Genomic DNA, 14,225 nt, shown 5'->3' with positions numbered 1-14,225 from the left:
CAGACCTCAAAGTGACAAAATGTTTGAAAACACCTTTTGAAAACCAGAAACATCTGGAAGACCTCTTCGACCACTTAAGTTTTAAGCCCTATAGCTTCTGTTTCTATCTAAAGCGGCTCGTGCAATGTTACAAATATCAAAATGGAATCATACAGTAAACCCAACCTCAAATCCCAGACCTAGCCAAAACCTTGGTATCTTCAAATGTAATTTTTTTTAAGGGTTAACAAGATGTCCCAATGCCGAGGGAGGGAAAGGCTTATGCAACCCGTCCGTCCGTTCACGAGACAGTCAGAAGCATAACAACTAACAGGAATGGAAACTGATTGCCTAGTTACCTTACAATGGAAACCAGCTTATAATAGCAGTTCAATACAAACAAAATACACGAAAGTGGTAGCGGTGATTGGTGCCTATCTATCATCTCATGCAACAGCTTTGGGTAAGGCCTGGTGAACTGCCTCTCTTGTGGGCAATGCAGGAATGGCTCCTCTCTGTGTGACTGTGATGGCACCACACACATTCGCAAATAGAAGAGCTTCCCTTAGCCTCTCCTCATCCTGCCAATAACACAAGTTTGTTAAACATATTCAAAATTTCTCACTAGCAATCTTTATATATATATATATATTAAATCACACACTCTGCTCTTATCACTATCATATAGCATTTACATACCAAGATTCATCAACACTTTTTTTTTTTTTTTTGCTTTCCAATTTGTAGAAAACCATCTCCACTTCCATCCCTCACCGTAGTAAACCACAGAATTGGGTGGTTCATTTTGCACGTTTTGAATATTATTGCTTGTGAAAGACGGGCAGTGTCAGGATTTTACACATGTGGAGGCAACCTAAGAGTGGAAATTTTTTTGTGAGAGCAACAAAGATTGTAATTTTTTTTGTGGGGGCAACATAACCATGGAAACTTTTTTGTGGGGGTTAAGAGTGTGAAACAAATTGCGAGGGCAATAGCGGCAGATTTCTTTATTTGCGACTATTATCTGTCACAATAGCTCATTACTCCACAGAAGGTTTTGAAAATTCTTATGGGGGCAAGTGCCCCCATTGCCCCCACTCTAAATCCACCCCTGGTGAAAGAAGAATCCTGAACATTCCAGCATATATGTCTAAGTGGAAGTCCTTTCATGTATATAATGTAATTGGGTAGGAGTTCGAGAACCAATAAAGATGCCACAATGGTAGAGAGGCAAAGGAAATCTTTTTGACATCAACACACAAGGATATTATTGAATGACGTTAAATGTGCATGCAAACTGTTGTGGTCTTCTGTGGATTTAATAAATGGTTTTGGGAAAAGAATTAATGCAAAATTGTTAGCTCAAAAAGTAGATATTGCTTGAAGAATATTTGATTCAGTGAGAATTTTAAAGAAATGCTTGATACCGATGATTCAATACCCAATCATCATCATCATCATCATCATCACCAAAGCCTTATCCCAAGGATTTGGGGTCGAATAAACGAATCTTCTTTGTTCATCCATTCCATTCTGGCCAGATCCATGCTTTTTTACTATTGAAAGTGTGTTCATATCTGCTTTTACAATCTCAATCATCTTTTGGGTTTCTCGTCACTCATTAGAATCTTCAACTTGAATATTTCTTCCAACTGGGGCTTGTTATCAGCCTTCGTTGAAAACCCCCAAGCAAGGAAGGGTTGGTCAGTAGACATGATGATCTTGCAAAAGGTAGCATGCCATGAAGAAGGGTTACTGTAAAGGATCTCACTACTTTATATTGTAGTATACAAGTACATAATTTTTCATTCGTTAAATATTACATCACATTCTGTTTTCATTTTTTTTTATTACAACCCATTCTACGATTGTCTACCATATATTATAATTTTTAGAAGCTTCTGGAAATTATCTCACATATTTTTTGCTAGAAAAAAAAAAAAAGATGCTAATGCTCAATTAAACACTAGATGATTTTCGAGAACCTGAATACGACCATATTAAAATCAAGCTAATAGAATTTAAAGTTTCCAACATCTAAATAATATTAAAAAATGCAGGAATTACTACTATACCCAATTATATAAGTGTCTTATATGAGAAATGTGAAAACAAGATTCAAACAATCCATTCCACTCAAACTTAAGCAAAGATTAAAGGGTACCTGATACAGATTTAAGTCAGAAGCTAAACTGAACAATATCCCACTGACAAATGCATCACCCGCACCAGTAGTGTCAACAGGTTTAACTTTAACACCGGGAACCCTGCCACTAAAATTCTGTTCAAAAAGTCGATGTCAACGAGAGAATAACTAGTTTGGTAATAGATTGAACTAAATGAGGGAAAATGGTCAGCCATTAATCAGAAAACATATCATCATCAAAGCCTCATCCCAAAAATTTGGGGTTTGCTGAAATCAGAGAACATATATACAAAATAGTAATCCAAGGTTTTCTAACTAAGATGAATTCTCATATTTAGTATGTTTACAAGGAAGATAACCAAGTATCCGATGATCAGATATCTCATTCGGTCATCGAACATCAAATCATCCTCCCTCCATCAAAAAGGGACTTGTAAATGGCATTTTAGGGCTTTGTGTCTTTGTTACTTAGACTAGAGAATCAAAAAATGTAAACAAGGAGGTGCCTTCACATGTTGGTAGTGATACCCAATATGAAAAGACTCAGTCAGGCTCTGAACTACATTTCTAATCCATTAAATGACCTAGGCTTGGACCAATAGCCCATTGGTTGACACATTTCAATGCAACGTTGAGGTCTTGGGTTCAAGACCAGCTTATCCATCTAAAAAAATTCATTAAATTATCTAGTAAAGCCACATATAACATGTTGGTGGGAAAATTAGTAACATACATGGAACTACCACATTAAAATTAAGATACTGACCAACAAAGTTACTATTTGTTGAAGTATTCCAACAACATGTTTAAAATCATGGGTAAGGGACAAAATCAATATGCTTACCTTGGTGTAATATCTGCAGCCTTTTGATCCTTCAGTTACAAGCAAAAGCTTAAGATTAGGATGATAAAGCTTCTCTAACACCACATTATCATCATTAGGATCATCACCTCCAGTCAGGAATGAAATTTCTTCCTCACTAATCTACAAGTGCGAAGAAAGCTCTTAGCAAAAAATTCATTAACCAAACAACAGTTCAATTATGTTGCAATCCATGAAAGGCTATTCTGAATGAGGTCACATTTATCAAAGCTTACCTTAATAATATCTGCTTGGTCCCATATGCTCATGATAGCTTTCTGGGCAGCCTCGGCTGACGGCCATAGTGGCAATCTCAAATTTGGATCATAAGAGAGGATAGAACCAGCCTTTTTAGCTATATTCATCGCAGCGAGATGTGTAGAACGACATGGCTCCTCAATCAAACTAATTGAGCCATAGTGAAATATACTAGCCTGCATGTGCAATAAACAGAAAAATAGCTAAACCAAACAAGTTTTTTTTTACCAGCTTTGATGGGTAAGCTGGACTTGAACCCACGACCTCAAAGTTGCTTTGCAATGTGTCAAACCAACCGAGCCATGGGTCTAAGCCCAAATAAGTTGCTCAGCTATCATCAATAAATTTTAATTGTACTTCGAGAAAAAAAAAGAACAAGTAGTTCCTTATCCAAATAAATTTAAATAATACCACAAATACTAAATTTACCTTCTTAATAAGACCCACATCAAGTTCCGACTCACGAAAAAGCATATCTGCACTTGGATTGCGGAAAAACATAAACTCACGCTCACCATCTGCTCTAAGTGTTACAAATGCCAGTGCTGTCCTTGCATCATGGTCAAAACGCATGCCAGAATTGTCGACATTGTTTCGTTTCAATATGTCAGACAACATATACCCAAATTCATCCTCCCCTACCTGACTCAAAGATTGTAAGTAACTCAGTAAAGAAAGGCATCAGTGCAAAGCATAAAAGGGTAATCTCTATGAAGTATAAAAAGACAAAAGCATAGATTCTCGAGCTACATAACATAGAAACAAGGATTCTACCACGAACTTGTGATTCAATGAAGGGTACAAAACTAATTCTATATACAGACACATCCACATCTACATCGAAAGTTTACAAAGTTAATAATATGCACCTTGCCGATAAACGCTGCAGACCCACCCAGTTTTGATATCCCAACAGCAACATTAGCAGGAGCTCCACCAGGAGCCTTCTCAAATGAGGGTGCTTCCGCAAGTGAAACTCCACCAACAGTTGGGACAAAGTCAATCAACATCTCCCCAAAGCACACAATGAGTGGTTTTGTCTCTTGACTACCCCCTTTTGCGTCGGCTGAGAGAGCTTTGGAGACATCTACATGAAAACAATTATTAGTATTTGTCATCCTTGATATGTAAGCGATTGTTGTCATAATCGTCTACACATTAACCAAAATATTGGGGTCCACAACATGAATCCTATCATATATGAGAATTAAGTTAAGAATTACATCTTCTGAGTGGAACCCAATATTTATAAGGCATTGATTTCGATAAAACAAATCATCTAATTTGCCTCTGATCAAGACATTAATCCAAACATTTATGAGAGTACAGAATCAAACTCCATCTGAAAAAAATAACAAAAACTTATTGGAGATCCATTAACACTAACAAGCACAGAGATTGATAAGGTCAACAGTAACCCATTTCAGCCCTACCAACAGATCAAAGAGATAATATTAAATCTCTAAAAACCAAAATAGATTCTCTTATGGGTTTTAAGATTCCTTTTTTATTGGTCCAATTGAACTCGTGCTTTTGAATGAGAAGTACTAAATTTAGTCTGATCCACTGGAATCTAATTATTTACTATTCTTCCAAGATCAGATGCTAGATTTGAATCTTTTTTTTTCTTGATCAAAAGATTTATTTTTGCAACAACAACAAAAAAAATTTGTTACAAATATATCACAAAAACAAAAACAACCCAACATTTCCCACTGGTCTAAATATCAAGATTTCATCTTTTTTAAATGATTAATTCAAGAAATAAATCATAGTTCAAAATAAATATATTTTATAATTAAAGAAACAAAATTTATTAAAACAAAAGGAGGGTGCACCTGGAAGAGAATTAGCCATCTTGATACCAAGATGAAAGGGTCGAACAAGGTGCGCAGGATAAGAACGACCGTTAGAAGAGAAGAAGAAGAAGAATCTGAAGGTGTCGGTAGAAGAACAACAAGGTAGTTGTTAGTGTAGATAGTATTAGAAATCTTGAAAATGTAGATGTAATGGAGTTTAAGGAGGAAAATATTAATAATACCATCCCTGTCCTTCGCCTAATAATATGGACTAAATAAAGAAAATTTCTCTCTCTTGCCTGAATTCTTCTCCTCCGTGTGAACTATACACCACACACCCTGTTTTCTATCCTCCAACTAAGGGTGGTAATGGATCGGATCGGGTCGGGTCGGGCTGAGGTAAGAGCATTATGAAAATTTACCCAATTCCAAATCGACACTTTTAATAATCATATCAATACCTTAAACTCAAACTCGATCCGTTTAATAAATAGGTAACATGATAAAACCCGTGTAACCCATTTAATAAACATATTGATTCATGTTGTGTTTAGGTTGGCATGAGTAATCCCTGAACACGACATGGAAACGACTCGAGCGTGAACACAATTACGATCCAAACAAAAACATAAACTTGATTACTTTCTGAACATGATTATAACTTGTATCTATTAACCTACCATTAACATGGATTAAGTATCACAAAACATAAATAAGTTCCACCAACAATCGAAAATAATAAAAAAATCATTAAATGAGTTTTATGGATTGGTTTGTATGCGGGTCATCTTGAAACATTAGTGACACAATAACTAAACGGGTTGATGTCCCTAACATGAAGTTGACCCGTTTAATAAACATATTGGATGGGTCAAAACGATTAGGCTCAATCCAAATCTATTAATTTCGTGTCATTTTTAAATGATTAATTCAAGAAATAAATGATAGTTCAAAATAAATGTTTAAACAAAATTTATTAAAACAAAAGGAGGTGTCAAAGAAAATGCTCAAATGGGTACCTGGAAGAGAATTAGTCATCTTGATACTGAGGTGAAAGGGTCAAACAAGGTGCGTAGGATACGAACGACTGTTATAAGAGAAGAAGAAGAAGAAGAATCTGAGGGTATCAGTAGAAGAACAACAAGGTGGTTGTTGGTGTAGATAGTATTAGAAATCTTGAAAAGGTAGATGTAATGGAGTTTAAGCTCCACCAACCACAACCAAAAATGAAAAGGATCATTAAATGAGTTTTAAGGATAAGGTTGTACGTAGGTCACCCTGAAACATTAGTGACACGATATCTAAACAGGTTGATGTCCTTAACATGAAGTTGACATGTTTAATAACAGATTGGATGGGTCAAAACGATTAGGCCCAATCCAAATTTATTAATTTTGTGTCATTTTCGAGTCATGTTCATATCGGGTTGAGTTAAAGGTATTTTGAAAATTTACCCAACTTGAACTTGATTCATTTAATAATTGTGTAAAACCTTAAACCCAAACATGTGTGACCCATTTTGTAAATATGTTGGTTTATGTCATGTTTAGGTTGGCATGTAAACGTGATTATGGGTTGGACATGATCATAACCCATATCTACCAACCTACCATTAACCTAAATAAAGTATCACAAAACAAAAATATAGTTCCACCAACAAACAAACCAAAAAACTCAAAACATTATTAAATGGGTTATGTGGGTCGGTTTGCATGTGGGCCAACCTGAAACATTAGTGACATAACAATTGAACATGTTAAAACGGTTGATGTCCCTAACCCGAACTTAATCCGTTTATTAAACGGTTTTGATGGGAACATTAGTGACATAACAATTGAACATGTTAAAACGGTTGATGTCCCTAACCCGAACTTAATCCGTTTATTAAACGGTTTTGATGGGTCAACACAATTATGATCCAAACACGATTAGGCTCAACCTATTAACTTTGTGTCGTTCTCGTGTTAGAGTTACCACCCCTACCTCCAAGCAGGACACAAACTGATAAAAGTAGGATTGTTTTTACACTGTGTCGCTTACTAATGGAAAAAATTTGAAAGGCATCCTAAGAATTTCCTCCTATATAATCGGCTCTACTTACTCTAAAGAAAATGATAAAATTACCCCATCCATGGGTCATGGGAGGTACTTTGTGACCCATGAAGGTATAATATTACCCCACTCATTAATGTACTTTGCTATGAAAAAAAAAAACCAGCCCAACATGTGATTTCTAGCTGAAAAATGGTTGGTTTATTTAGGAGGCCTCTAGTTTGGGAATGGGTATATAATTTAGGTCAAATCTTGACAAATCACATTTGGATTCCAAATAAATAGGCTACATGGCCCCAAGGTTCATGTAGAGCCTGAAATAATGTCTTCATTTGGCTACGTGGGCTACCACATTGGCCCAAATAACAACTCAACCCTCTTGACTTCATGATTTAAGTTAGGATCATTTTTTTTATTTTTTTCAAAATGATTATATCACAGGCTTTAAAAATAGACGACCAATGAACTCTTATATGTGAAATCTAAATTCAACGATGTAAAATTATATACTACATTTATAATTCTTAAGATTTTGTATGCATCACTAGATGCCTAAAGTGAAAGTGTATTTCTTGACCTCAATGACACATTCCAATCAAAATAAAAGTAAAATTTTATAAGACAACAATTAGACCACCTATATTATATGAAGTTGAATTATTAAAAAAACATCATGTTTATAAATTTAGCATAATAAAGATGAAGATGTTGAAATGGATAAATGTGAAGACCAAGAAAGATAAAATTGAAAATGGAAGCATTTGAGAAGATATAGTAGTTCAAGAATGGTTGTTTATAACTCCAAATAGACTAAATATGCTAATTAAAGATTTTAAAATTGAGTGGAAGACTTGTCAAAATGTAACTTAAGATAAAGAAAGTGAATATGAACGAACATTCAATAACAGAAGACGTCACTCTTGACGATGGAACGAACTAGAGAAACATGATTAGGTGGTTGACCACAAATCTTAAGATAAAGCTTCGCAATGAATTCGATAGGATTTGGATATGACATCCATTGACAAGCCCCATATGTGAATACAATGAATTATAGCCAAATGTAGAGAGTTTTTAGTTAGCTAAAATGTATAAATTGCCCTCATCTGCAACATGTATAAATGGGTCAAGTTTGATAATCAACGTTAGGGAGTCAACACAGAGCCAATGATTTGTCCTATATGACTTAAAAGTTTCGGATTAAACTGATTTTTTGTGACAAGGATCTATATGATAAGGAAATCGTCCTCACAAAAAATCAGCTCAATCCCCATCAAAATAGATCTAGGATGTGGACTGTCGATTTTTTATCGATAATTTATAAATCACTTATGATGGATTTAGAGGTTTCAGATTAGGCTGATTTTTTGTGAGCATGATCTCCACATCATCCTCAAAAAAAGTAAAAATAAATTCAGTTCAATCCAAAACACTTAAGTCATGTAAGACAAAATTAACTCCTTAATTAAGTTGGCTGTCGGACACCCACCCTACATAAATTGGGTTTTTTCTTTCTGTTTCATCTATCTTCAATCAACATCGATTGTTACTGTCGTAGGTGTAAACTTATTAAATATGACAAATAAATGAGGGAGGTAAGACCAAAAAAAATTTTAATTTTAATTTAAATATTTTAATAAATAAAACATAATAAATAATGTTAAAAAAAATGGAATGAAACTTAATAAATTTTTTATTAGAAAAAAAATAGAACTATGAAGGTAGGATTGTAGGAATAATCGAGTATTCTGGTTTTGGGGGTTGTAATCATGCTCTCTCTCTCTCTAATGAGTGCACGTGTGTTTCGTGTTTTTATCGTTATAGCTGTTTCATTAGGTTTGCTTTGTCAGGTTTCAGTTGGAGTGTTGGGGATTTCCTACATACAAACCATCCTCAAACCCTACATACCCCACTCCCATCCCCTACCTGCCCCTCTCTCACTCTCTCACTCTCTCACTCTCTCTCTCTCTTCACCTCTAATTCATTGGCTATCAATGGATTGGGATTGACCCAACATGTCATGGACCGGATTTGGATGGCATAACTGGATCCATTAAGTTGTCAAGCCAAGCCCACTTCAGGCTTAAGAGTCATAATCAGTCAAGTAAATTGGCCCAGTTGAATAACTTAATAGTATTTTAACGAATAAGTATTGAGCGTAGTGGTCAAGACCTCTTTCCAAAGAGACGAGATCTTGAGTTCAAGCCCTTTCGTTGGCTATTCACAAGGATTTATCCTAACTTACCTAGTATATGTGATTTGTGGGATATAGCACATACCCGAGGGTTTGAGTTAGATATGATGCTCTAAGTGGATAGTTGCCTCACTCCTATTAGTTAGGGTTACAGGTCTTGACACCCCACCATTTATTATAGGTTTGGTGAAAAAAAATCCAATTATGAAGATACATAATTATCTTGATAATATATATTTTGTGGATACTTCTTGATGATAAGTCCTAATTGTTGGATATCGTGCTATTTTTTTGATAACTGAATATCCATGTAAACAACGGACAAAGAACATATCTAGGCTTTGCTCAATGTATAGACCATGGTCTTGTCCAAGGATTAGTCTCGGGACACGTGCAACACCCACACATCACATGCACCAGATAAGTGAGCGTGCGCCCTTGCGGGTGGCCTTGGATTGACATCCCGCATCGTACTATTGTATAGTTATTTATAACAAAAATATTGCAGATCGACTCGACTTGGACTGACCATTAGACATGTCAAGTTGGATTAGGATTTGGAAGGCCAAATTGCACCAATCCGTTTAAGGGTGGAGCCAGGATTTTTGTCCTCGGTGGGCAAACTATATTTAATGATTGAGTTGTGTTGGATAGACATTATATAGGGGTGGATCATGGGATATATGTAAAAAATAATGATTTTTCAAAATATGGGTTAGAAGTTTCAGATTGAGTTGATTTTTTGTGAGGAGGGTCTCTATGATGAGAAGATCATCTTCGTAAAAAATCAACTTAATCAAAAATTTCTAAGTCCATCAAAAGTAGTTCACAATTATTATTAAAAAATCAATGGATCACATTCCAAATCTCTTTTGATGGGGTTAGAAGTTTTCAAATTGGATTAAATTTTTTTTTTTTTAAGATGATCTTCTCATCATATAGATCATCACAAAAAAAATAGCTCAATCCAAAACTTTTAACTCATATTTTAAAAAATTATTCTTTTTTTACATTGTTTTTACATATGTTCCATGATTATATATATATATATAGTGGGCGGATCATGGAACACAAGTAACAACATATGTAATAACAATAATTTTTCAAGATACGGGTTAGAAGTTTTTGATTTGGCTGATTTTTTGTGAGGATGATCATTATGATGAAAAGATCATCATCACAAAAAATCAGCCAAATCTGAACCTTCTAACTCCATCAATAATGATTTAGAATGTGGACCATCAATTTTTACCAATAATTTGTAAATCATTTTTGATGGATTTAGAAAATTCTGATTGGACTGATTTTTTGTGAGTATGATCTTCTCATCATAGAGACCATCTTTAAAACAAAATCAACTCAATCCAAAACCTCTATATATGTGGTGGCATTCGGAGGCCCTAAAGATAATCAAACATTTTTTTAATGCATAGGTTAGAGGTTTTGGAATTGGCTGATTTTTTGTGAAGACGATCTCTATGATGAGGAGACAATCCTCATAAAAAATCAGCCTATTCCGAATCTTCAAACCCCATCAAAAGTTATTTACAAAAATTAGACGGTCAAAAATCATCTTCAACAAAAATCAGCCCATTCCAAAACTCCTAACCCCTATTTTGAAAAATACTTTGACACAATGTTTGGCTCTGTTTACTGTGTGTGTGTATATATATATATGGGAACGGTTCAGCAGCCCTAAAGTTTGCCAAGTTTGGTGCCAAACATTTTTCAAAATATGGGTTAGAAGCTTTAGAATGAGCTGATTTTTTGTGAGGATGATCTCTATGATGAGGAGATCATCCTCACCAAAAATCAGCCTATTCCAAAACTTCTAACCCCATCAAAAGTGATTTACAAAACATGGACGGTCCACGATTCTTCAACTTGTAAACTAGAGTTAGAAGTTTCAAAATGAGCTGATTTTTTGTGAGGATGATCTCTTCACCGTAGAGATCATCCTCACAAAAAATCAGCCTATTCCAAAACTTCTAACACCATCAAAAGTGATTTACAAAAAATGTTTGGCACCAAACTTGACAAACTTTAGGGCTGCCGAACCGCTCCCTATATATATATATATATATATATATATATATATATATATATAAACTTCACAGCTTTATCTTTCAAAGGGTTATTAACATTAAAAGTAGGCGGGCTTGTAATAGAGCAAGGTCAAAGGGGCCTGTCATAATTTGATGAAATGAAGGGTATTTCAAATTAATATTAACCCATCCAAGGGTGCAGTCTAAATAAATCAATTAGAGATGGGGGGCAAAACATTGAATTGTGAAGTGGGCAACAAGGTCATCTGGGGCCACAAGCCATCAAATCTAAGTATGGAGAATCTCAAATTATAACCCAACTCTAAGGGTATCTGACATATTAAAGAATTTGTGGGTGGGCAGGCTCCTTACTAGCTCCGCCCCTGAATCCGTTTATGGTCACCCAAATCCAGCTCAGCCCAACTCATTGACAGCCTTGGATGCAAGTTGTTTGCTCAAGTAATCACATCATGTCTGTGACTAAAGTTCATTAGCCAACAGCTTTTTGGCTTCTCTTAAAAAGCGCACTTGTCTAAAGGGTGATTTTTAGTCAAAATCTATGATGTTTCTCACGCAAAAGAAGAAAAAAAAATTTAAAAGAACAATAAAAATAGTTTAAAAAATTAAAAAGGGAAAGAAAGAAAGTTTCTGCATTATTTCCTAATGGATCACAAGTGGCCATAATTACATGGACTTTGTTGTGTAGCCTAATAGTACTGTTAATAAGGAGGTATATTATAAATTAAGTCATGCATTCATGTTGGACGAGTTTGTTGGGGGGTTCGGGGGCTTTATCCTGAAAGAAAAATTTTCAAGGGTATTTTTGTAATATCATTACAATTATGTAAAATCTTAACTAGATTTCTTGGAATATTTATATTTTTTGTTTTTTGTGAGGATATAATTTGTAACTGTGATTTTTCTCTTCATAATAAAATCGGTGTGATCCGTGGACTACCTCAATCTCAAGAGAACCATGTAAAAATCTATATTTTTATATGTGATTTATGTTTTATTTCGATTCGGTTCTTGGTTCAATTGTTCCTGTTTTCTCAACAGGGTTGATGGACAGTGAGTGGGTGGGGAATAAAGACACTAGAAACTGGGATGGAGTCAGGATTTCTTATAGTGGGGGCAAACTGTAATCAAGGGTATGATCAAAGAGCTTCAAGTCGAAGGGTTTTACAAAGAAAATTCAAAAGTTTTTTAGTTAGAGATTGAATAAAACGATGTTTAGGTTATTTCCAATTAGTTCATTAGAGAAGGCCCAAGTCAACGAGCAATGCCATCTTCAAAAAATTGAGAGAGGGGGATAAAAATTGGAGATAGGTGAGGGAGTGGGGGCAAATGGAATAATGCCTGTAGTTGAAAATACATGAGTATTTCAAATTAAGGCATAAAATATATTTTTTTTTTTTTTTGGGGGGGGGGGGGGGGGAATTGCCCCCATTGGCTTCTTACTAACTCTGCCCTACTGGTAAAGTTATTTTGATAATTATATGAATTTTTTTAGGTATTGCTTGTACTAGGGCATTTGAGTGAGAGATGGTACTCTAAGAGACTAGTTGTCTTGCACCTTATTTTATTTTATGTGTGGTTTGTGGGGTATTGTCAAGGGTTTTGAGTGAGATATTGTGTTTTAAGAGACTATTTGTCTTGCCCATGTTAGATGGTTTCACAATCCAGACACCTTGTTAAATAAAAAATTTACTCTGAATCAAATTGTTATAAATCGTCAATTTATATTGAATTTCAATTTTAGTACGTAAAATGTCAAAAGATTGGTCAAAGATTCATGATTTGGTGGGTCAAAAAATTATTCCAATTCAACTAGCAAACCCACAGGTTTCCTAAGGGACCATGTATTTTTCCAAGGTATCTGTTCACTTTAGAATCCCTAGATGTATCATTCCACTGCAACTATTTCGTAGGTTTCTATTATGGTGGGAATCTCTAGGTGTATCACTCTCAAGCAATGGATGAAAATAACATTATTTGGGTAAATGGGTCTAATATAATGTGCATGTGATGCATGAATCTTGATTGGCATCGGCCAAATATAGAAATTAGGTAGTTTTTATGAATTTCTTAAGAGAGTTTCTATTGCCAGACCAAAATTTTCTAACGCCACACCAACTGCATGTGTGCAACTCTTATAAGAATTGGCGTGGCAATAGTAGCTCCATTTCTTAAATATGACTAATTAACAGGGAAATGGGCCAACCCGGCAATGCAAAAAAGCTTGCAACTGTAAGCTTTATGGCCCACTGATGGTAATAATCAATGATTTTAAATTTTCCGATTGGACGATGGAGATTGAATGTGCTCCATAACAACGGTGGAAAAGATTTTCCCTTATATTCTTTTTGGAATATATTAGAGGTAACTAAAACATACTTAAACCAAAGCAATTACATATAGAAGGCCCCACTTCAGCATTAAATATCAATAATGTGTAATTACATAAATAACATTTTAAGTTTTATTATGTTTTACTTCATACACCCATCTAATATTCATCAAATAAATACAACTTTTCCCTCCTCTTAATTCGAAACATATCAAATCCTATCGAAACAATCATATTTAAAAATTCTATCAAAATTCAGTCGAATCCACATTATAGAGTATTTTTCAATATATTTCTATCATGTTTATTGTTCTTAGATTGATAGTTATATACCAAACGATTCCTTACACGAGATCCCATGTGAAAAGTGTTCGATATGTTATTGCTGAACTTTTTTGAAATTGTTTGATATTTATCTATCAAAAATTATTGAAAAGTTCAGTAAATTAATGTTTGTCTTAAAATAAATCAGTGGGTGAAACTTGTAGATAATTTTTTGTTGCAGACACCCACAAATACAATAAGTTAAAGCAGTAGACA

The 14,225-nt window shown here is 34.7% G+C and overlaps 1 protein-coding gene across 2 annotated transcripts; it reads right to left on the bottom strand.

Annotated features, from left to right (window-relative positions):
- Nucleotides 1–182: 182 nt before the first annotated feature.
- LOC147389601 (pfkB-like carbohydrate kinase family protein) lies at nucleotides 183–5,361 on the bottom strand. 2 transcript variants are annotated; one of them, XM_086418714.1, is made up of 7 exons: nucleotides 5,084–5,361; nucleotides 4,115–4,332; nucleotides 3,675–3,887; nucleotides 3,224–3,448; nucleotides 2,970–3,110; nucleotides 2,144–2,260; nucleotides 183–560 (listed from the first exon to the last, which is right to left on the bottom strand). In XM_086418714.1, exons 1-7 carry the CDS (start codon nucleotides 5,100–5,102, stop codon nucleotides 426–428), a joined length of 1,068 nt encoding a protein of 355 aa, XP_086274840.1. In that variant the 5' UTR covers nucleotides 5,103–5,361; the 3' UTR covers nucleotides 183–425. The 2 variants fall into 2 exon arrangements, with proteins under 2 accessions (XP_086274840.1, XP_086274841.1); XM_086418715.1 differs by having other exon boundaries at nucleotides 3,224–3,421; nucleotides 5,084–5,358.
- Between the last annotated feature and the right edge of the window lie 8,864 nt (nucleotides 5,362–14,225).

Source organism: Akebia trifoliata, chromosome 12 (assembly GCF_017979445.1).
Source record: "Akebia trifoliata isolate Shusen 1 chromosome 12, ASM1797944v1, whole genome shotgun sequence".
Classification (NCBI taxonomy): domain Eukaryota; kingdom Viridiplantae; phylum Streptophyta; class Magnoliopsida; order Ranunculales; family Lardizabalaceae; genus Akebia; species Akebia trifoliata.
This window is presented reverse-complemented; position numbering and strand designations above follow the sequence as displayed.